The sequence below is a fragment of the Peromyscus leucopus genome, chromosome 1 (genome assembly GCF_004664715.2).
Source record: "Peromyscus leucopus breed LL Stock chromosome 1, UCI_PerLeu_2.1, whole genome shotgun sequence".
NCBI classification, from domain to species: domain Eukaryota; kingdom Metazoa; phylum Chordata; class Mammalia; order Rodentia; family Cricetidae; genus Peromyscus; species Peromyscus leucopus.
Genome location: NC_051063.1, coordinates 137,612,839 through 137,637,804, shown reverse-complemented (window position 1 = coordinate 137,637,804; position 24,966 = coordinate 137,612,839). Strand labels below are relative to the sequence as shown.

The window sequence follows — 24,966 nt, the reverse complement described above, 5'->3', positions numbered from 1 at the left end:
CTGTGAAGCTGTTGACCTTTATTTTGCACTCTGCCCCTTTCTGAAAAGACTAGAGTATAAGTATTCTGCTGTCTGTGGACTTCCCTCTTCTTCAGTCTCTAAGGGAAGCTGAGTGGGCATCACTCAGACTTGGGGTTGCCCTCACGGTGCCACGGGTGACATTGACAACTTTTAGGTGGTATTTTTTTCGTATATATTTTTGTTGACAACTTTGATTTTATTCTCATCTATTTCTTCTTTTTGTTTCAGTGTCCTGGGTCATGAAACTTAGTCCACAGCAAGCCCCATTATATGTGAGTAAATAATGTGGTTTATTTTGATTTTATGTTTATTTGTGTTTGTTTATTATAATCACCTTGAAATCTCATGTGGTAGAAATTAGGAAAGAAAGCTTTGTACCTCTACATACAGCTTTACTGATGTGTATGTGTGTGTGTGTACACACACTCTTTTGAAATCAAGCTTGATTTAGTAAGTTCTAAATGGCTAATATGTGGATGGAACTAAACTGAAAACAAATACTACTTTAGTATTTGAAGACATCTAGTCAGTGTGATAGTTCGTACACATGAAACGAATTGCCCTGCAGTGCTACTGTGCTCTCTTGTACTTTTTCACCTGGAGAGCATGTCTGTAAAAGTAGGATGGAGATCTTCATACCCTTTGAGGTACCCTGCATTACAACTATGTGACACTGTGGCATTGGCCAAAATACTACTATCTTAGGACTCTGGCTAAAGCAGGCATATCATTTCCCTAAAGTAAGGGCATTGTAAGGGGAAATGACTAAATGCACAAATCTAGGCTGAGTAAGGTGAATTCTAGATAATTTTTTTCTTATTGCTATAGAAAGAAATGAATTGACTCTATGAGGGTGGGAAAAATTGTCTGTGGGTGAGGAGGCAGCCAGAACCGTGAGAAGAAGCCCTGAGACGTTGTGTTGTAGTGGTTTGGAGACTGAGAGAAGCCCTCTGTAACAGGATTTGAGTCACCTTGAAAAAACAAAGGCCCTTTAGTTGTTTAGGACGAAGGACAGATGTTGGAGCAGTGGGAGGCAGTGAGGATCTGTTGGCCGGCTGATTGCATATCTATGGGAAATATCTGTTGAGACTTGCTGCCATCTAAAAATTGGGTGATTTGTGTCAGTTTTAGAAACAAATTCCTTGTCAGATTTGTGATATGAAAAAATTGCTGTTATGTTCACTGCCATTTCATTTTTTAAAAAGATTTCGTTTTTGTGTGTATGAGTGTTTTGTTTACATATATGTGTGCGCCACATGTGAGGCTTGAGCCTTTGTAGACTAGAAGCGTGTGTTGGATTCTGATCCCCAGGAACTGCACTTATGGGCGGGTGTGAGTTACCATGTCAGTGCTAGGAATGGAAACCCCGTCCGTGGCAAGAACATCAAGTACTCTTTCCTGTGAAACCGTTTCTCTAGCCATGATACTCCACTTTCTTGATGGCATAGAAGTACAAAAATTTCAGTTTTGACAGTGTCCATTTTATTACCTCTTTTATCATTTATGTTTGATATCTTTTTTTTTTTTCTAAAGCTGGCCATGTTATCTAGGTGAGGTTTTGGGATCCATCTGTCTCTGTCTCCCCAATGCTGCAGTTTCAAACACATTCAGCTATGGCCAGCTCTTTACATGGGTATAGGGGATTTGAACTCATGTCCTCATGTTTGTGGAATAAGTGCTCTTACCTACTGAGCCATCTCCCCAACCCCTATGTTTGATATCTTATTCAAGAATAATTCCTTGTTTATATCAAGTTCACAAGGATTTACTCCAAGATTTTCATCTAGGGACTTAACAGTCTTTATCTTTTTTCAAAACTTAATATTTTCTTATTGATTCTTTGGGAATTTTACGTCATGCACCCCAATCACCCTCATTTCCCAGTCCTTCTGTGTCTGTCCCCACCCTTGTCACCTTCTCCCCGCAAAGGGAAAAAAACTGGTCTCACTGACCACATTGGGCAGCACCTGCTCCTGTATCAACCCCAGGCTTCTCTCACTCCTGCCATAGCTGCTGGGTCTCCAGATCCGCGGTGTAGGGGCCGCTCTGCTCCTCCATCTTTCCCGCCTCTCCATCACGCATTCATTCGTTGTAGTGGCATTGGGAGCTGCAGCGTGTCATGAAGTATGCCCCTTTGCCCAAACAACCTTATTTTCAGATGTTCATTGCAGTGTGTAGCTAGAGTTTTCTCCAGTCCTGCCTGGCCCACGGTCAGGACAAATCTCTCTTACCTGCCAGTCCCGCAGCTGCTCAAACCCAACCGAGTAAACACACAGAGACTTATGTTACTTATAAACTGTATGGCCGTGGCAGGCTTCTTGCTAACTGTTCTTATATCTTAAGTCAACCCATTTCTATTAGTCTGTAAGTTGCCACGTGGCTTGTGGCTTACCGGTATCTTTTACATGTTGCTCGTCATGGCAGCAGCTGGCAGCATCTCTCTGACTCAGCCTTCCACTTCCCAGAATTCTCTTCTCTCCTTGTCCCACCTATACTTCCAATAAATCAGGGCAGCACATTTAACATACAGAACATCCCACAGCAGCAGTGAGTCATTGGCCTGGTTCAAGGCCTCTGACTTCTACTACACCTTCAATACTGGGCCCTTGCCAAGACTCCTGGATAGCCTCCTGTTCCCCTGAGTTGTGGAGATCCTGCATCTATGGTTCCACAGGACAGGCCCCTTCTCATGCTCCAAGCAGCTTATAGGTGGGATACATGTTGGGGTGGGCTGACTCAAAGCCTTGGATCTGGGTCTGGGTGGTAGCTGAGTTAGTCAGCTGGGGACTCCCAGGCTGCTGTGGGAGGGGCCAGACCAGGTTAGCAAGGCCCACGGACATCAACATGGGTTCAGGTGGCAGCCCAGACCATAGACATCTGAATGGCCTTTGGTGGTCACACAGCCACGGAGAGCAATGTGGCCTCTGGCTGCATCAGGATGACTGACCAACTCATGACCCTTTACAGCTGCACAGACCTTGAGTCTCATCAAGGCCTCAGGTGGCTATGCATGCCATCCAAATGAACCCCCCCATGTCCCCACCCCGAGTGAAACCTGAGGATACCACCAAGTCATCAGTCAGCGCTTAGATCCTATATCCACATGGATCTCTCGCTTCATCACAGCCTGGGGCAGTGATGGACCATAGACACCAATGTGGCCTCCAGGCTGCTGTACACCATCCCACTGACCCTACTGGGCAATGATAGCATGTTAACCTCAGCCCTCTCTCACCTGCCACTGCCATCATGTCTTCAGTTCTGCCCTTTCTCCATAGGGCACACACAGCTCCATTTTTCTATCTTTTTCACCTCTTCATCACATATTTGTCGATCATAGTGGCATCCGCCACCCTGTGCCATGTGGCTGGGACAGCCTGGGTGTGTCTTCCGCTGCTGTGGGGCCTCAAATGTCACTCTTACTACATATGTAAGTTATTGGTTGATTCTATTGGTACTTAAAAGGAACCCACATCAGCAGTCTTTATCTTAATCCACAAACTATGATTCTGTTTATACAGCAAGAGAGATTTGAATTGTGGATCTTGAGATGGGAGATTATCCTGTGGATGACCCATTACCCATTGTAGTCTTTTTTTTTTTTTTTTTTTAATTTAAAGACTGGGTTTCTTTGTGTAATCTTGGCTGGCATGGAATTTGCTTTGTAGACCTAGCTGGCCTGAACTCACAGAGATTTTCCTGAGTGCTGCGATTAAAGGTATGTGCCACCATGCCTAGTTTCATATGGCTCCTTTAAAAAAATTATTTCATTTTATGTGAATGAGTGTTTTTGCCTACATGTATGTGCACTGTGTGCATGCCTGGTGCCTACTGAGGTAAGAGGAGAGCAATGGATCCCCTGGATGGTTATGTGCTGTCATGTGGGTCCTGGGAATCGAACCTGGGTCCTCAGCAGGAGTAGCAAGTGCTTTTAACTGCTGAATCCAGCCCCATGGAAAAGTGAGACAGAGTGAGGAGAGTCAGAGAAATTTGAGGATGCCCTGCAGCTGGCTTTAAATGTGGAGAAGTGGGGCATGGGCAAAAGAGTGCAGCCCATAGTAACAGGAGGAAGTGAACCCTTTTCCCTAACGGCATCTAGGAAGGAACACAGCCCCTCTGTTCAAGGCCATCTTGGTTTACATGGGGAGTTCTAGGTCAGCCAAGACTATATAGTGAGACGCTATCTTTTCTGCCATGTTCATTATATATATGTGTGTATAAAATTTAGTTTGTGGTTTTGTGAATGATAATTGTGAAAGAGAAAAGAGTACAAAAGAGATGAGGAAAAATTCCTTCTGAACTTACTGTCGTGGACTTCCAGATGTAGAATATTTATAGAATCAATAAATACTTGGGAATTATCTGCTTTGCTCGTTTTATGTTAGACATAAGGAGATTGAGGTTAGAGCATGTTGTGATAAAGTAGCATAGCTCTGATTGGAGGCTGTTTTCTAGATGAGTCAGAATGCACTATAAACATGTTAGATTTTTAAAAGCTTCATTCTGGAGACGGGAGAGATGGCTCACTGGTAAAGTATGGGGACCTGAGTTTAGATCCCCAGCACACAGGTAAAAAGCCAGGTGTGGCTGGGAAGCAGAGAAAGGAAGATCCTGGGAGTTTTCTGTGCAGCTATTCTGGCCAATTAGTAAACTCCAGGGTCAATGAGAGACTGTCTCAAAAAAATGAAGATAGTGATAGGAAAGAGACCAGGCTTTGATGTTTGGCTTCATATATATGTGTGCGTGTACACACACACACACACACACACACACACACACACACACACACACACACACACACGGGGGGGGGGGGGGGCGGGGGTAGGGAAGAAAGAACAACAATAAGCAAAAAGCACGATTCTTTTAGAGATGTAAGACTGGAGTAAGCACATTATATATGATTATATACGGTATCATATATATGTTTAATATGTGTAAAGGAATTGAACAGGCTCTACAGAAGAATGCCTTAAGCTTTAGCTTACAAATATGTCTGTCAGCAGTCATACTTATTGGCAGTTTGTTATGTCTTTTAAAAAAGAGTAACAGTATATTCCATTCTCAATGAACTGAATTAAGACAAGTAGGTACTATACGGTAGTGTGTTAGCCAGGGAGTCAGTATTGAGCAAAAAGTCAAAGATTATTGTCTTATTTAGTGTTTCTATTGCTGCAATTAAACACCATGACCAAAAGGCAAGTTGGGGAGGAAAGGGTTTATTTGGCTTACACTTCAGCATTGCTGTTCATCGCTGAAGGAAGTCAGGACAGGAACTCAAAACAGGGCAGGATACTGGAGGCAGGAGCTAATGCAGAGGCCATGGAGGGGCAATGTTTACTGGCTTGCTTCCCATGGCTTGTTCAGCCTATTTTCTTACAGAACCCAGGACCACCAGCACAGGGATGTCACCACCCACCATGGGCTGGGCCCTCCCCATTGATCACCAATTGAGGAAATGCTTTACAGCTGGATCTCAAGAGGTATTTCCTCAGCTGAAGCTCCTTTTCTGATGACCCTAGCTTGTTTAAGTTGACACACAAAACTACCTAGTACAATTATGTTGAAGTTTTCTTTTAAATTACATGTTTTAGGTCTCCTGGAGGGGGTGTGTGTCATGAGCAGAGGAGAGAAAACTGCTATGAAAGAAGGAAAACATCCTGAGAACTTTGATTAAGAACTAAGATGAAGAGAATGGACTCCACATAATGACTTTACTCAGTCATTGAGTGGAGTTTCATACAAAATAATTTGCAGTAGTTAAACATGGGAGCCAGGCACAGTGGCACACACCTCTAGTCCCAGCAGTCATGAGGCTGAGGCGAAGGATCACCATGTGTTTGAGGTCAGCTTGGGTTACAGAGCGAGGCCCTGCCTCAAAGTAAGAGTTGTACACTATACAGATGCTTGTGTTCTGAAATAATTCAAATGAGGCTGCCTTAATGCATAATTATTTCTTGGAGGAGATGTTCTCAGTGGATGTAGAGTTGCTGGGTTGGAACTTAGAAGACCAGTAGCTAAGTGCGTGTGTGCTTTCCTCACGCGTTAGTCCTTGGATGAGTACAGCCTCATGGCAGAGAAGCCAATGGCGACACTACATGACGTACACGATGTGTTTCTTGCCCCTCCACAAAAGTATTAGTTGTTGCCAGATGGATTACAAGGCGTGTGTGGTTCTCTCAAGTGGAGGTGGTTAAAAACTGAAAAGTTTAGGAGTCTCCTTTACTGTGTGATGATCATGATAGTATAGTGAGAGACAGTGGGAGATGCAAGAAGTTTTTTAAAAGAACAACAGAATGAAATGCTTTATTTAAAATGAGAAGTGAACCAGTAACGAATGATTGACAGGGGATTGAGAATTTGGGTGTGGCGGTTGATGCCTTTGTCAGCAATAGAGGGGGCAGGAGGTAATATACTTCTTTAAATACATATGACACATAGCTTTCCTATGAGAGGGTGGGCTTGGAACTCTAGGACAAACATTGAAGTGGAGATAGTCTGTGTCATTACTAAAGTATTGGTATTTTGACTGTGAGAATAGTTATAGGAGGAGATGATGTAATTTCCCTGGACCCATCATCCCTCACAGGGAAGGACAGGACCTGTCTTCATGTGCCCTAAAAGCTAACCTCATAATAGCCGGAGTCTTTTAGAATGCTGGGCTCTATCATAATGAGCATGTGCTGGGCTTGGTAAGCCTGGATTTTAGGTAGTTTAAGCATATGTATTTTGGACTACACATATGAGAAAAATAGTTTGTCTTTCTAGTCACTGAGATCAGTGTTGTAGCTGTAAGTAGATCCTTTTGAACTGAGGATCGATAGTGTAGTGGATGAATCTCTCATTTCACTTAGGACAGTGCAATAGAGATTCTGCTTTTGGAAGAGTTCTTTCATGGCTTTATTACTTTGGGAGGGTATGGTGGTTAATCTCTGTCTCTGTCTCTGTCTCTGTCTCTGTCTCTCTCTCTCTGAAATTATTAAGGCCACTCCACATAGTTAAAAGGAAGATTTATTTAGTGGGTAACTTACAAATGAAGGGATAGGTAGGTCGCGGGGTCTGAGGAAGGTGTATCGCAGTCCAGCGGTGTTCTCTGGAGCTCTGCTTGGTCAACCTCCACCGTCCAGGGTCCAGTAACAGAGAGAGAGCTGGCCCATCCCGATCTTGGGTCTCCAGGGTCCTCCCTTGGCCCCGCCTTGTAGGTGTGACAGTTGTCGAAGCCTCAATGGGGGATGGAACTTCCAGGTTAAAGCTGGAATGGCTACCCACTACACTCTCTTTAAGACTAATATAGTTAACAACATTTCTCCCTTCTTTTCCTTCTCTCCAAACCCTCCAATATACCCCCCCCTGCTCTCTTTCAAATTCATGGTTTCTTTTTTCACTAATTGTTATTGCATGCATGTATGTATGTGCATATATATTTTTAAATATAACCTTTCCAGTCCATATACTGTTATTTGTATGCATGTTTTCAGGGCTGACTATTTGGCACTGGTTAAGCAGTTGGTGTGCTCTTCCCTGGGGAGGGCCACTTCTCCCACACCCAGCTTTCTTCAGTTGTTCAGTTCTTTTGGTGGTTGATCTTGATTGCCGATGTGACAGGCTTTAGGAGACAAGCCTCTAGACGTGTCTGTGAGGTATTTAACCGAGGAGGAAGGGCCCACCCTGAGTGTGGGCGATATGATCCCCATGGGTTGGTCCTAGGCTGAACAAAAAGGAAAAAAGCATGACCAGCATTCATTTCTCTGTTCCTTGACTGGACAAAATTGGCCAGCTGCCCCATGGTCTTGCAGCCATTATGGACTGTATATATTTCCTTAAACCACAAGCTGAAATAAATCTTTTAAGTTTCTTCTGTCATGTATTTTTGTCAGAGTCACAGAAGAGTTATTAATAACTAAAACAAAAAGGAAAAACATTTCCAAAGTTTGTTGTTAGTCCATTTGTAAACCTCAGTGGTAATTGATACAATTTTAGTATAGTCATTTCACTGTCTTATTTCTTTGACTACCACTGGGATGAAACACTGATTTGAACCACTGGTAATTTTTCTAGATAACAACTCCTTTAAAAAAAAAATGGTAAAGCATATTTAGGCAATACCTTACAGTTTAAAAGGCATGCCATACTTATGTCATTTAGTTCTCACAGCACAGTTGTTATGGTAGAAAAACATGAGTTCAAGATGGTTCATTTAGTAAATGGCAGGGTGGGGCTTTTCCTAGAAACTGATTCAAATTCATTTTCTTTCTTCCGTCTACCAAGTGGTTGTGAAGCCCCACAGCTGTTCTGTAAGCTGTGAAAATCTTACACTTGCATAAAGTTCTTTTGTCTTTTGACTAACTCAAGTTTAATCTTCTATTTCATTTTAAAATTTTTAATTATTTCATTTGAAATAAATTTAAACTTAACAAATTACAGTGATGTTAACCTCTATTAATCACTTTTCGTGTCATCTGCTTATCATTTACATTGTGTTTATATTTTAAACAATTTGAAAGTTGATATTATTCCATTTTTTTAGATATTTTCTCCTAACTAGGATATTTTTCTTCATAACCTAGTACAGTGAACAGAACCAGGAATTGCAGCATCAGTGCAATGTGAGGTCATTTAAGTCTATATCCAAGTGTCTTTGACTATCCCAGAGTTTTTGTAGCTCTTTCCTCCCAGCTCAGGATTTCATCCAGCGTTACATCGTAGTTATATCTCACTAGTCTCTGAATCAAGAAAAAGTACTTTTTTCATATTGACATTTATGGAAAACATAGGCCGTGTATTGTAGCAGTTTGAATTTTTGTGATGTTCTTTTGATTTTGTAGTACTACATAAACAACGCTCTTCTTTTGGTAACTTTATTCTTTTCTGGTGTTATTTTGAGGTAAGGTCTCACACTGTAGTCATGGCTGGCCTAAACTTCCTATGTAGACCAGGTTGGCCCAGAACTCAGGGATATGTGTTTGCCTTTGCCTCCCCAGTACTGGGATTAAAGGTATGTGCCACCACTTCCAGCTTGCTTTATTCATTCATGTCTAATTATTGGAGAATTTACTTTGGGCCTTTGGTTAAGATAGTGAATTTATCTGTTCCAGTGGAATGAAGCCTCATAAGATGGTATGATAAATTGCTCATTTTCTCCATCTGGTTTGGAAAGTACCTTTTGCATATTGGATTTGGGGCACCCTTATTCTCTGTCTCCAAATGTAGGTTATTCTTGTTTGAATGTGAACTGCCTGCCACAGGTTCATGTATTTGAACATATGATCCCAACTGGTGGTCTGTTTTGAGAAACTGGATCCTTTATAGAGTGGAGCTTAGCCGGAAGAAGTGGGTCACTGGGGTACAGGCCTTAAGGGTGATAGTCTAACCTCACTATCGGCCCCAGTGTCTCCACGGCATGATCTGTTGAGACGAGAGAGCTTTCCCACACTCCCACTTGCTACATACCTTGTCAGCCCTAATGGACTTTGCCTCCTTAAACTTTGAGCCGGAATAAATCCTTCTACCCTTAAGTTGTTTCTTTTCAGGTGTTTGGTCACAACAATAAGAAAAAAAACTAACGCTAATGTCAATAGAGAGCTCATTGTAAATAACACATTACTTGAGGTTTGAACAGAACGTTGTCTTTACCTTTGTATACCAGAATCTTTTTGTCTTAATTTTTATGTGTATGGGTATTTTGCTTGCATGTATGGATGTATAGCATGTGCATGTCTGGTGTTCACAGAAGGCAGAAGAAGGTGTCAGATTTCCTTAGAGCCACAGATAGTTGTGAGTCACTGCATGAGTGCTAGGAACCAAACCTGAGCTTTCTCTCCGGCTTCTGGTTCTTAACAATTGCAGTTCCCAACGGAACTGTAACAAATATACCTAACATGGATGCAGTGGGTTCCCAGTGAGTGTTTGTGAGTAAGTGAAAAATAGTTCAGATTAAATTATAAAAATGTATAAAATTTATGTAGTTTAGATTGAACAACTGCTTTCTTTGAGTTTCGTGTGTCTGTGTGCGTGTGTGTGTGTGTGTGTGTGTGTGTGTGTGTGTGTGTGTGTGTGTGTGTGTGTGTGTGTAGGCCTTGCTGGCCTGAAACTACCTTTATAGACCAGACTGACCTTGAACCCAGAGATCCCCTTGCTGCCTTCCAAGTGCTGAGATTATAGGCGTGCACCACCATGCCCAGCAATTGCCAATATTCTCTGAACACAGTGCGTGTGCACTTTGGTCTTCTTGCTCTAAAGAATAAAAGTATGGCCGTACTGGAGCAGTAAAGAGTAAGAGATGCTGTCAGCCAGTCAAAGGAAAGCGCACATAAAGGAAAGGTTGGAATTTAATAAACAGCGAGGCCCTTCCATCTGACCCACCACTAAGTATACCCGATTGAACAACTTGTCACTAGTAACAGTAAATAAATCCTCCTCTAGACTAACAGCCAAAACGGAAGCCAGGTTTTTAGATGTTGGAAGGAAGCAGAAAGGGTCTTTGTTGCCTCTTAGGCCCGAGGTAAAAGGAAACAGGTACAGGTGTCAAGAGTTAGGAGACTTGGACTGAATTCCTTAGTTTATATGTGGGGTGGTGGAGGAGAATGAATATTAATGTGAGTGTATCTTTGCTACTTCACATCAAGTAAATTCTTTGTAGTTAGCTCTGCATGTAGGTGGCCTTGTGAGAAAGTCTAAGCCTGGGGAGTAGTTTCATGAGCCATAGGAATTACTGTCTTTTAGGGGCTGTTGAGTTGTGTCTTCTAGGAGAGTGAGAAAACCAAGCTAGGTAGAGGCTGAGGGAATCGCCTATAGTCTTACCTAGGACGGATCTGATCAGAATCTTCAGAGAATCGGCTCAGTTGGTGTGAAGGGGGACTGGACTTGAGCTGATTTGACTTTAAGACAACAAGCAAAGAGAAGTTGTAGGATAAGAATTAGAATAAATGAACTAAGAGAAATGTAGCGATTGGAAGACTGAAGGAGAGGAAGTATTTGAATTGAGCATTGAGTTTTCTAGGTGGAACAAACAGATAAGATTTAGGACATCTTCATGAACTATAGAAACATGGAATAAGTGAAATAAGTGGGAGAAATACTCTAAGTCATATTTTGTAACTTTTGACATACTTGAATAGCCATCTCCCTGAAGTAATCAGCCAAATACTTCATCCTTATACTTAGAGCATCCTTAAAAGGATGATGAGTTTTTAGCCCTGAGCCAATGAGGTCAAGGCAGTAGAACATGAAGGTATTTCTCAGAATTCAGCTTCTGCATTTCCGGATACTTTTTCTGTATTAGAACAGTGTTCTTTACTGGTTTCTGAAGTGGTCCAGTGGGCTTTGAGTCTACTGTGGTTAATGCTATTTTTAGCTGTAACTCTAGAGGAGACTGCTATGCCAAGCACTCTCCCAGATGGTTTATATTGGATGTTGGCAATTTGATAAAATGACCAGAAGAACACATTTAAGGAGGGAAAAGTAGGGGTGTATTTCTCATATTCTTCGGTTGCAAATTGCCTTTTTATGGCTCTGAGGCTGTTTGTTTACTTTTTGGCTGTGGGGTCAGGGGGAGAGTTTCCATCAAATACATCTACTCTTTGAGGAGACACAAAGGCACCCCTCCAGCAAAGTAAATACCTTTAAAAGTTCTTTAAAAATATTTAATTTGATGATACAGTCACACATGAGAGAAAAATTCTTTTTCAAGACAGATTCCAAGGAAATACATGGGTTAATAGTCATCATCTACCCTGTGTTTAGGATAAGACTCCTGTTTATTAGATTTTCAAGGGGAAGAGCCATTTCAATTGCAAAACAAATTTCCAGAACCCCAACAAATATGGTTTATTATGTTGTCCTTTCTCTCTCTTTTTCCCCTGGTACCAATATTTTTGCATGTAATAGCTTCTGAGATGAGACAAAAACATCCTGATAATTGACAAATACCATAAGAAGAAAAAAAGAATAGCCGGTAGTAGATGGCTTTCCTTATTTAAGTTGTGCAAAACAAAGCCATATCTAGTGATTTTAGCTGTTTCTATTAGACTAAACTGCAGCTGTTATTGTCTGTTTTTCAAAGAAAAGGAAAACTATTTAAAATAACATCTTCAATTGGGGAAAGGTACTATGGCTCAAAGTTAATATGCATTGCCTAATATGCTCTTCATAATAAGCATGTCGGGCTTGCTTAATAGTTCCACTTTACATCCTGGCAAGTGAGTTCAAAAAGATCCCTCATCCACTCCAATGCACTTGTATTCAGATCTAGATAGGCCCAGAAGCCATATGCCAAAGGGCTCCATTCTGCATCTGGATATCGACAAAGAATGAATGACTTAGGGCTACCACATTGGATTTTTTCCCACTTTGAACTTGTTTCCAGCCTCCTAGCGATTTGTACTTTGGGCATTGGATTACTGTGCTTGTTGATGATCATTAGAACAGCTTTCAGTCCATTAGAATCATCATCTGATACTGTGTTGAGAAAGAGGCACCTGTAAAAAAAATGTTTGACCACGTAAAAAATATTCTTAAATGTTGTTTGCTAAGTCAAAACTGGGAAGAACCACAGAACTTAGGGTACCCGTAAGTGTTCTCAGTTGCCTTCGTAGGAAAGAGGACAAATTTGTTACAGTTTGTTAGTGGACCCCCCTTTTACACACATATACACTCACTCCCCCTCCCTTCCCTCCCCTTCTCCCTCTTACTTTCCCTCCTCCCCGTACCCCCACCCTTTCCTGGGAAATGTGGTTTCACAGCAGGAACTGAAATAATCTGTGACTCACTTTGCAGTTAGGTTATATTTTGTTCCTACCATGGGCCTTATCAGCACTCTGACATCTTAAGTGGATTATCTATTTTAACAGTACATTTTTGACAGGTCTGCTTCAATATTTCATTGGCTGGTGGCTCTATCAAGCTAGATCTGAGAATTATATTTAAATGCCAGTATTTTCTACTTAAATAACAGTACTTTTTAATAGTAGTGCTAGTGTTAGAAGATAAAAGGAAATCAGCTGTTGCTCCACAGTATGGTTTTACAGAGAAACATCTTGTTTCCGTCTGTTGGACTTTTTAATCAGTTTCCAGTAGTTTGAGCTTTACATTTTAAGTGGCATTTTTAGAACTAACAAAGGTGGTTTTCAGTGACTATTTAAAGGATACATTTTATAATAGCTTTATATTTCCTAAGCTTTCAAATAATACTGAGGGAATTTAAATTTTCCATTTAGTGCTTGAAGAGGAGTCTTGCTGGCCACTGAAGATTGAAATATAATGTTCTGTATGTTTAATTCGTTCAAAGCAAATATTATGAAGCACTTGTTACATGAATGGAGAGCGGGTCTTAGAAGACTAGACGTGTTGCACTCATGGTGAAGCTCAGATTGCTAGGAGGAGGCAATACTGTCAGAACCGATGGGGACCCTCAGAGAGGATAGTTTCTAGAACACCCCACTCCCAACACGGAGAATGCTGGACTTGGAGCCAGCAAACCAGAATCCTGTAATCCTGATGCCCACTCAAGTCCAGTCATGAACCAAGTGGCCAAAAAGGTTAGTTTTAAAAGCTCTTGGTGAATTACATTGGAACAGTTTGGGTAGATTTATGTCTTCCAACATGGCTGATAAAGCAATCCATCGAAGATAAACAGGAAGTTGTCATGTAGGCTGTTATTTCAAAAGGACAAGTACCCAGCTTCTCTTAAGGCCAGCTTCCTGGGTAAGTTGTTAATAGGTTTTGAAGTCCCTGTTAAGGTGTGTATTATTGAATGTAGGGCCACTTATGTCACCAGTAATGGCGACTTTCAGAGGACCACTCTGTTATTGGAGCTAGCACTTCATATTTATGATTCACAGTATTTTTTATGTCATTTTGAATTTTTCACAGGTTCTTTGTGTGGACACGGATAACGAAGGCCACATCTGCTTTGTAATGGAAGCAGTATAGGTCATGATGCAAATGAGACTGATAAGATCCCATGGGTGTTTTTGAATTTGCCCATGGACTGCCTATAAAAACTACAGCATAAATGCAAATAGTGTTTTGACATCAGCATTTAGGGGTTTAAAGATCCCTAGCTGTGGGTGGTGCTATGCTGAGTTGGTGGAATGCTAGGAAATAAATGAGTTCCAATACATTGTTACTTGCTTTGAAATACCACCCCCACCCCCCACCCCCACAACACACACCATCACCACCACTACCAGACCACTCAGCCTTCAGGATGAATTTGCTGGCATTTGTCTATATGGTGCTCTGCCTTATCCTTCACCCTTCTGTGGAATCTGTCATGCCTCTCTCCAGTCTCCGCTGTGCTTTGCAGACCACTTCACACTTGTAACACTTCAGATGCGTTTTTGTGTATATGTTCTCCCCATTTACTCTGTTGCACATTTCTTGAGGGTTGAGGGCAGCACTTGAATTTTTTTATTGCTTTCAGTTTTGCTTGTGCTTCTGTATCGCAGTGCCTTGTGTGTAATAGGTTTTGGTTAAATGTTCTCAAGTAGGACTCCAAGTCATCCTCAGGAAAAGAGCTTTGCCCCATGTGTGAATAAATGTTTGATCATCTGAAGGAGAGGTTAAGATTGATGTCCTCAAAGGGAAGATAAGGCATGAAACTGCACAGGAGAACTTTGTGATCTGGAGCAAGTGACAGAGTGTTGTTTTGTTTTGACCTCTGTGGTGGGGCTTTTAGTGAGAACTCGGGACTGATGGTGCATCAATGTGACTTTTAGCCAAACTTCTGTCCCATATCTCTGTTATTTACTTGGAACTCTCTGTGTGTGCTTTCTTAGTAATCTTGTTCTACTGGTCTGACAGAGCAATGAATTAGGAATTGTGTTCTTATTTTATGGAAGAAGAAATTGGAGTAAGATTTATATTTTAAAGTTACCCGTGTCTGTTTGAAGATGGAAGTTTTTCATTGCTTCTTTGAGACTTGCTTTGTCATTTGAGATGACACTATTGATATTCTTTTTTAATTAAAATTTTGTATTTATGTGTTTGATTGTATGTCAAGTGCATACAGGTATCTGAAAAAACCAGAAGGGGGCACCAGATTCCTTAGACCTGGAGTTACAGGCAGATGTGAGCCACCCAGTGTCCAGAGCGTCCAGCGTGCTTGCTGGGAACTGAACTCAGATCCTCTGTAAGAGCAGTGAGTGGTCTTAACCTCTGTTAAGCCATCTCTCCAGTTTCCTCGTTCTTGCTCTTAAAAATTATTTATTTATGTATTCATTCATTGATTTATCTATTTAATTTTTGTGTGTGGGGGCATGCCCGTGGAGGTCAGAGGCCAGCTTGCAGCGGTCAGTTCTCTCCCTTATCATGTGGGCTGGTCAGATCCAGCTCAGGTCTCCAGGATGGGGAGAAAAGACCCTTACTTGCTGACCCATCTCCCTGGCTCTGTTTACTCCTTTTTAAACCAAGAAAGAGCTGTTGGCTCTTGTATATCCTTGGAGCCCTCCACAAAACTCTGTTTGGATTAACTGCTGACCCCATGTGATATACAGAGCATCTGGCAGCTGGGGTGGAATTCTCAGCTGTCTCTCTTTGTTTTGTCCACAGAAGGAAATGTGAGTTTTATCTTACTGCTCAGGCAATGGTACATTCCTTTTTTGGTTCATGGGACCCACCAATCTGGTTGTGGGCTCATTTCCTACCTTTTTTTGTTGTTGTTATCTTGCATTTGTCTGAGAGTCAGCAATGAACTTAACCTACTCTTAATGAACATAGAATTATGAGGTATCTCTGGCATTCCAAAATTCTGCTTTGAGGTTTTGCTGGCATTGTCCAGTTCATCGTTGTATATGAGATCCAGGCAGCAAACCCTAAGAAGTTAGGTCTGCCATTATTTATCTTTCCTGCTTGAAGCCTGCTTTCCAGATCTCAGTGACATTTACTATTCTGGTCACATCTAAGGGTATGGTTCTACACTGTCTGCATCTTACTCAGAATTAAAAGTGTTTTGCCTTCTTGGCTGGGAGAGAAAGGCTATTTGAAGACATGATACACTGAGGCCCAGCCATAGTTTTTCTGCTAACTCTAGAGTTGGGAATACTGACTCCTTCTTCCAGCTGTGATGTATTTGTGTATATGCATGTACACATGCGGGAGGGAGTGGCAGAAAAGTGTACTGTATTGTAGTTGTAATCTTACACACTTTTGATTAGTTAACACCTGCTGGTACTTACATAGTACGCTGTGTGCTCTACTTTATTTTCTTGTATAATCCTAACAACTTCATGAGATGACTGTTCTGTTTAAAGAGGAGACAATGTCAGAATACCCGTGTCACTCAGTGGACCATGAAGCTAGCAAGGATCAGTTATAACTCAAACCAGGTCCCCCTCCCCCATCCCCATCAAGTTAGCAATACATATCTATTCTTAATTGTTAGGTACCTGACTAGATTTTTGGGAACTTCTGTGCTTTCTCGTGTATGGAAGGGTAGCTTAGAAGCTTGCTGAATTAGCTTCATTGATGACTTTGGAGGAGAAGGAAGAGATCAAGGATAATAAATAACCAAGGATGGTAGTGGATAACTAAGAGCTGGGTGAGTGCAGTAGCCAAGCCAGTCTGCTCCGTTTGGATCAGCAAGAGTAGTAATAAGGATATAGCTTAAGTGTCTTGTTCCCAGGGAGGGGAAGAGAGAGGGATAGAGAGTCAAGAAAGACTGATGTTACCTAGCAGCTTTCAGCTCTTTCTTGACATTCTAAGTGAAAACAAAAACCATGTTTTCTGCAATTTAAGCAAATACCTGATCCTGTTTCAGAAGGGAGACTGTCTCTGTGTTGACCTAATTATTTGAGCAGTTCACATAGTTATGAAACAGTCTTAAGAGAGGGAGATGTTGCTTTTTACAAAAAGACCACCAGGAAATCTAAGTGCAGCACCCTCCAAACAGTTCAGTGCTGCTTACTTAACAATAACAGACTGAGAAGTGAGCAGCATATAGCAACCGGAAGAACTTAGAATTTTAAGACCTCTGTTCTCCTAAAGGACACTTCTTGTTACATGATTTCCATACATTAAATGGTTTCCAAACATCTTGTATTTTGTTTCCTTTTCATCTTAAGTCTGAAAATTCTTGTGTTTGGGAGAAAAATCTCTTCCGCTGAGAGAGAGAAACAGATTTATTGGGCGCCACCTGCTGGTTTTGTCTCATTAGAACAAAGAAGGGGAGCCTGCAAACCTGCATCTGCTTCTGTCTTGGTGTTGCAGAATGACGAAGCTGGAAGACAGTAGCACCTTCATTATTAGCAGTATTGTTTAAACTGACTTCTGTTAACACTGAAGAGAGGACTGCAGTTAACTGGCATGTACATGAAGACGTTAAACGAAGATTGTAAAGTCGATTTAATAGTTGTCATTATCTGTCAAAAAATATCAAACAAAATTGTATGATATTTTCTGCCAGTTAAATCAACTCTAGTCTGTATCTGCAGTGATCTCGTTGGTACTAAAATCAGTCAATTCCTCAGTTGATTTCTGTTTATGTTGTTAAGGAAAGTTAAGGGCTTTGCTTGCTGGTTGGGAGTGGGTTTTACCAAGGCTCTTGGAATGTGACTGGGTAGTTTCCTCTAAGAAAGTAGGTACTGTAGATGGGGTGGTCCTATTATGGTTTCTTACTAGGAGGATTTTTTTTTTTTTGAGTCTTGTTTCTTTTTTAACTCTCATTTTCTGGACTTGAGCTAAAATCTTTCATCCTCAGAGCATTACATTTTAGATCGTTTGATTTCTCATCCAGCTATCTCACATAAGGTGCATTGGGGAGAGAGGTTGTTTGCAGAATGGAATTAAGAATTCATTTATCCAACCTGCATTACTGAGCGCTTACAACAACTTGATACACTTAGAGGCACTGATACAGCATTCAATAAAACAAGTATGCTCTTAACTCAGATAAACATGCTGTCTTAGAATTCTGTACATCAATACTATATACGTGTTAGATATATGAGTCCTCTAATGGGTGTTACAGGAGACAGTGCAGCAGATCAAGACACGTAAGAGGTAGAGTGGGAAAGCTCTTACTCACCCATAGACACATTTGAAGGATAATGATTGTTAGTGTTCATGATAAGCATACGTGACCTTTACCGGTCGTATGTAGAAGTGCATGGGGCAGGTGATGTAGTCTTTCTATGGCTTCCCTTGTCTAGTGTACATAGGATCAGGAGCTCTGAACCTGGCTTATGTGTTCCTGATGCTCAAGCCGTGACATATTGCTCCATGACTGTGTTATTTTATTAACTTTGTGATTTTATATACATCCATTCACCTCGTTCGAATGGATTTATCCTTTTGTCTGTCTGCTCAGTTCCTACTTGCCCCTCCACCCTTTCTTTTAAAGATTCATTCTGTGGGGCGGTGGTGGCACACACCTTTAATCCCAGCACTCGGGAGGCAGAGGCAGGCGGATCTCTGTGAGTTCGAGGTCAGCCTGATCTCCAAAGCGAGTTCCAGGAAAGGCACGAAGCTACACAGAGAAACCCTTTCTCGAAAAAACAAAACAAAACAAACAAAAAAAGATTCATTCTGTTTTACTTTCTTTAATAAGCCTTTCTATTTTGTAGCTGGTTTATTTATTTCCCTTTCTTTCTTTTCCATTGGGCCATAGCTTCTGTTTTGGGCACTTTTCTGTTTGCCTGAGTCTCTCCTCTCTGTCAGGAATTAATTCTTCATGTGTTTCTGGTTGTTTTTGGCCAGGAACAAGAACCAGTAAAGTGTACGTACGCTCTTCTGTCTGTTCCTTCTGAGGAGCACAAAGCATGGTTTCGGCTAAGTAAAACAATGCAAGCGTTTGCCTGCGACAGCAGAGTTCTTACGAGCGTGTGCTGCAGCACAGACCACCTCCCCTCTCCCCCCAAAAGGTTTTTAGACAGAGAGTTTACAGACTTACACCCTGTAAATCTCTACCTACCCCCGCCTTTGAAACAAAATTGAATTGAAACAGGTTTTTTTGTTGTTGTTTTTTTCGTTATTTATTTGTAGAGAGAATGTGAGTATGGAAGTTAGGGACAGAGTGGGAGTGGGTTCTCTTCTTCCAGCATGTGGATTCTGTGACTCAGACACAGGTCTGTGAGCAGATTGTGGGGCTTGAGTAGTGGGCTTCTGACAAGGGCCTTTAAGATGAGCTGTTTTGCCAGCCCTATCCTTGTTTCTTTATGTGTTATTGTCCATGTCTGCTTTTGTGCTATAAAAAATAGAATTGAGTCATTCTGACAGTGACCGTCTATGTGCCACAAAGCCGAGCGTTTTTACTGAGTCCACAGGAAAAATTTTCCAACCCCAATATTAGCTATGAGTTTAGCCCATGCATGGTAGAGACTGTTCCTATCTTTGTAGCCTGAGTATTCTCAAAGAAAGGCTGCTCACCTTAGTGTTTGGGCAGTAGGATTAAAACAGAAACTTGTGGTGTTGTATGATACCAAAAAAAAAAAAAAAAAAAAAAAGCAGTTTACCCTTTTTGTTAAGACGTTGGAGACCACCGTCCCTTTGCCAGGGTTCAGAGGACTCCAGTCTTTCCAGTCTTTCTGAGTTGATGTGGATTTCATTCCAGAGTTAACGAGAAGGGGGCAGTGCTGTGGTTTCGAGTGCAGATTTTCTGTAACAGGGGTCGTAGTCTTCTCCCTGGGGAACTGATGTCCACCCATTCAGCAGCATGGTGTGTGGGTGTGGTGTGGGGGCAGTGGTGTCTGAGCTCCCTGCCCCCCCCCTCCCTGTATCAGAAATCACTGCTCCTGAGGTCAGGCCGGCGGGCATTGGCTCTAGGGTGAGCCTTTTCACTATGGCTCCTCTAAGACTTGCCCAAGAAGTAGTAGCAGGACTGTGGGCCATGGTTTCTGGGAAGAGAGATTTACCCACCTGTCTGACGGGGGGGGGGGGGGGGGGCCTCCTTCTTTTGTGGCATTTTACTTTGTTTACGTGGTATCTTCGCAGATGGACTTCAGCAGGTTCTGCTCAAAGGCATGCCAAATAGGAATGAGCTGGGAGGAATAGAGCACTGCCTTGCTTTGTTTTGGGGCCCTCAACTCAGGTTTTGTTTTTCTTTAAAGACAGGAAGGCGGCATGGGTGCATGGGGGAGTCCATAAGAGCAGTTGGTATCACTGTTGTGTGCTCTTGGGACCATTCTTGATGGCTTCCCAAGTGATCTTCCTCTTCCTGTAATTCCTGTCCAGTAGTATTTTCCTCACACAGGAACTGTAATTCTTCTAAGATGTGAATTATGTTACTATGTTGCTTGCCCCTCCTCCTAGTAGTTTACCAGTATACTCAAAACAACAGCCCCCCACCCCAAGTATGATGCACTCCGGAGTCCAGCTGCCTCCCGTCACTGCGTCTCTCCTGACAGAGCTGTTCCTTCTGAATGCTGACTTGCACTTGCCTTGCGTTTGACTCCATGCCATCGGGCTTCAGCTTAAATGTGACTTTTCAGAGGAACTTTCTGTCTCCACTCTTGGCACACTTGTGTGAAAATGTTTTTCAGCCCTGCTTCATGCGTATTTCAGCCTCTTTTATTAATCTTTTTTTTTTCCAAAGGAGTTTTCCCTCTAAGATTACTTTTTGTGCTCTGATTACGTCTGACCTCCTAGAGCAGTGGTCCTCGACCTTCCTAATTCTGCGGCCCTTAACACAGGTCCTCAGGTTGTGGTGACCCCCAACTATGAAATCATTTCGTCCCTACTTCATAACTAATTTTGCTACTGCTGTGAATCGTAATATAAATATTTGATGGTCAGGCTATCTGTTATGTGAACCCCAAAGGGGTTGTGACCCACAGGTTGGGAACTGCTGTCCTAAAGTGTAAGCACCTTCTACCCTGGACCTGAACAGTTCCTAATGCAGCATGATTGGTCGGCAGTCATTAAATCCGTGAGTGGGTTTTGTTGACAAAGTGAATTTCAAGTATTTGCCCCTCCTCTTCCTCTAGATCAGCGGTTTATAGTGTATACACATCTGCATTCTGGTGGGCGGAGCCTCTGCTCCCAGGAGCTTCTTACACTTAATGACCAGCGCTGTCCAATGGAAGACTCCCTCCCATAATTTGTGTCCCATAATTACATTTTGTGGTCTAATGTTTTGGGGTAAATTTCAGCATAAAGTATATCTCACGAAGATGGAAATGTAGGGAAGTTAGTATTTATTTTGGGTTTGCTGTTGTTCCGTGGCGTTGTAAATTTGTCGTAGCTACTGTTGACAACTTCTCAGATTTCACAGCTGTTTGTTGAACGACTGGATTTAGAGTGTAATTTCTCTCACCTCCTCCCTTGTCACCTTTGTCAACTTGTTGTTTCCAGAGGAATTTGAAATCAAGCTACAGAGTCTGTGTTCTGGGCCCTTAGAGATGGCTCTCTGGAGTTCGACTCTGCTCAGTCATGTCAGGCTCTCCTTTAATTCCTGGTGTCCCTAATCCTGCTTTTCCTGCAGGACTTCTTATTCAGCTGGAGCCAGGTCAGAAGAAACTGAGCCCGAAAGAAGCAAGGATTACTTTGTTTTTATAGCCTTAGTTTCTGTCACAGGGCCTCACCCATGTGCTCTCCAGTGTCTGTTACGAGAAGAAAGGACAGACTTCGTGTACTTGTTATGTGTAGCGTTTTAAGTTTCTTTTTTAAAGTATGAAATATTTTGGGTTCAGCTTAACAAACACGGAGGACGTACTTGCTATAGACCAGCCTCATTAAAGAATGCAAGCATAAACCAGTACGTTCTGTCACTCAGCTGTGTTGTGATGACATCTTTGTGGCTTGTGTGTTGGCCGAAAATGATCTGCCTTGAGTGTGGGGTAGCATGGGGCATAGGCATTTCTACAGAAGCTCTCCTGGTCATAGTCTTCAATGTAGCATGTGAGCATTCATCTCTACATGTAGAAAAGCTGGTGTTTATGTTACTTACAGAGATGCGTATCTGTCATTGTTCCTGGAGTGCAGGAGGCAGGTACTAATTTGTTTCATGATTTTCTTATTGCTTAGTAGCAGAGGGGCGCGCGTGCGTGCGTGCGTGCGTGCGTGCGTGCGTGCGTGCGTGTGTGTGTGTGTGTGTGAGAGAGAGAGAGAGAGAGAGAGAGACATACACACAAAAAACACATGCATAAAAATGCGCATACACAAAGAATGGATGAATGAGTGAAGATTGTGGTAAGGTAGGGTTGGCAAAATGGCCTAATAGGTAAAAGCCTCTACCACCAAGCCTGATGACCCGAGTTTGATCCCCAGCCCCACATGGTCGACAGAAGGAGAGAACCTCTCCACACCCACTGTAGTGAGTGTATGCCCTCTGCCCCTATATAACACAGTAAATGAATAAATGCCCTAGAAAATCATTAAGAGGGTAGTGACAAGAGCAGGATGGGGGAGAAAGTCACGAGCATGTCTGTGTCAGACCATTAAATAAACGTTACCAGTTAACTTACTGGGTGGACCTAGAGTAAGAGTTTACACTAGCAGCAGATGTTTGAAATGAAGTGAGATACACTGAAGGAAATGTTTAGGGAGCAGATTTTTTAAAAATATCTTTTAATTATGTGTTCTTGTGTGTGGGTTTGTAAACATGAGTCCAGCGCTCCTGGAAGCCAGAAATGCCAGATTCCCCTGGATCTGGAGTTAGAGGTGGGTTGCCAACTGCTGAACATGGGTGCTGGGAACTGAACTTGAGTCCTTTGGAAGAGCAGTATGTGTGTATAGCCACCAACCTCACTGAGCGCTGCAGGGGTGTGCCACAACTAGCCAGAGCCTTTCACCTTTATACAGACGAGCAATTATATCTTGTCTAGATTGTATTATCTTCAAAAGGCTTTTGTCGTTACCAACTACTAGTATTATTAATAATAGACTGTTAAAGAGAAATAGGAAGTATTTTAAGGTGAATCTCTCCATTCATTTTAAACATCTCTTTTGGTATCTCCTGCAGGTTTACTGTTTCATATGTACATCTTCTATCTACCTAATACACATAGTACTTTTATTTCCATCTGTGTTCTAGGCTTTATTTCCGGATCAGATTAGTGGAAAGAATGTAAGCTTAATTGTATTTGAATTTGAATTTTGACCCTTTCTAGTTTTGTTTTCAGGCAGGTCATTAAAGTAAATATTCTCTGGTACTTGGGGCTGGGGAAATGATTCAGCAGTTAAGAGTGCTTACTGCCCTTACAGAGGACCTGTGTTTGGTTTCCAGAGCCCACTTGGTGGCTCACAGCCACCTGTAACTCCAGTATCAGGGAATCCAAAGCCTTTTTCTGACCCCTGCAGGCTCCCGCATACACATGCTGCACATAAAACACTTAGACACACACATAAATGAATAGTAAGCACTTTCCTTCAAAGTGGGACTAAGAATATCCTGTAGTACTGCATTGCACATAGTTCCGCCCTGCACTGCAGCAGACGTTCAGAAGGCAACAGCGGTGGGTGTTAGCTTAGCAGCAAAGTTTGGTGCTGAGAATGCTGTATCGCATTGCTCAGTTTACTTGTATAACCAAGTAAGGGGCAGTTGTGTAAAAGTAAGGGCAAGCTGCATGCTCCAAGTTCAGGGCCCAGTTTTCAGTGGATTTTACAGAGTTAACTGTTTAATGATGGAGAGTTCTGTATACATCTACATTGGTAGAGCATTCTACATCCTCGGTCCTTTATTTCTTTTGAGCCTTATGGACATTATTTTTTTTTTTGTTTTTAAATCCTTTTATTTAGAAATAATTTTAAAAGTGTTCAAATTATATAAAAATCCCAGGTCAGTACAATGGGTACCCATGTGGCTTTTACTTAGGATTGACACTTCTTCTTTTTAAAAATTGCTTATAATTTATTTTTTGATTTTCTTTTATATGATTTTACTTATTTTTATTTTATATGCATTGGTGTTTTGCCTGCATGTATGTTTGTGTGAGGGTGTCAGATCCCCTGGAACTAGAGTTACAGACAGTTGTGAACTGCCATGTGGGTGCCAGGAATTGGACATGGGTCCTCTGGAAGAGCAGCCAGTGCTCTTAACTACTGAGCCATCTCTCCAGCCCTGTAATTTGGTTTTCAAACAGTCCCAGATTTGTCCAGAAGAAGCCACTTTAATCTGGTCTTTGTCTGTGTGTTAAGGCAGACCTTTCTGACTCCCCTTCCCACTCCCTATTTTCTTTCAAGAGTGTTCTAGACTCATCTGACAGACCCTGATCCAGGCCAGCACCAACCACTTTGAAGAGCCTTTGTTTCTTTTACTGGAGAGTAGTATTTCTAATGACTACAATCTGCTCTGGCTTCGCTTACTGTTACAGGGTGTTCCTCTGTTGTGAAATCGTTCAGTGACATTGAACACCAGTTGCCTTGAGTTTATAAGGAAAAAGATTGCATTGTTGCCTATGGGGAAGTTGTATCAGGCCATCAATCTTTGCTTGCTTTAGGAAATGATTTTGCAAAATGATAACAGTTGTGTTTAAAACAGAGAAGCAAACCTAGTTGTGTATGCACCTGTATAAACAAGGTAGATCTCACTGTCTCCCATCTCATAGAAAGAGAAGACTTGGGAGCAGTACTCTGATTTACTTAGTATTACCAACTTCCTTGGCTTTACTTTCCTGTGGTGGGTTTAAATCTCATTTCGGGAAATTGATTTAAAAAAAATCTCATACCTTAAATGCAGGTTCATTCTTGGTATCTTGTTATGTTGGCATAATTGTGCTCTCACCATACACTTTTTAAAAGATTTTCTTTTCTGGGACTTATGCAGGGACGCTTGGCTCAATCTGGGAGGAGGGGACTGGACCTGCCTGGACTGAGTCTACCAGGTCGATCTCAGTCCTCCTCGGGGGAGGCTTTGCCCTGGAGGAGGTGGGAATGGGGGGTGGGCTGGGGGAAGGAGGAGAACAAGGGAATCTGTGGCTGTTATGTAGAACTGAATGGTATTGTAAAATAAAATAAAAGGAAAAAAAAAGATTTTCTTTTTAAATTATGTGTGTGTTTGTGTTTTTCTCTGTGGGT

The 24,966-nt window shown here is 41.9% G+C and overlaps 1 protein-coding gene across 8 annotated transcripts in view; it reads left to right on the top strand.

Annotated features, from left to right (window-relative positions):
- The window catches only part of Akap13 (A-kinase anchoring protein 13), a 302,085-nt gene that overhangs the window by 78,426 nt on the left and 198,693 nt on the right, over window positions 1-24,966 (top strand). For all 8 annotated transcript variants that reach the window (XM_037198603.1, XM_037198597.1, XM_037198599.1 and 5 more), the window contains exon 2: window positions 250-293. In XM_037198603.1, the coding sequence (XP_037054498.1) occupies window positions 261-293 (33 nt within the window). In that variant the 5' untranslated portion in view covers window positions 250-260. The remainder of the gene's footprint in view (window positions 1-249; window positions 294-24,966) is intronic.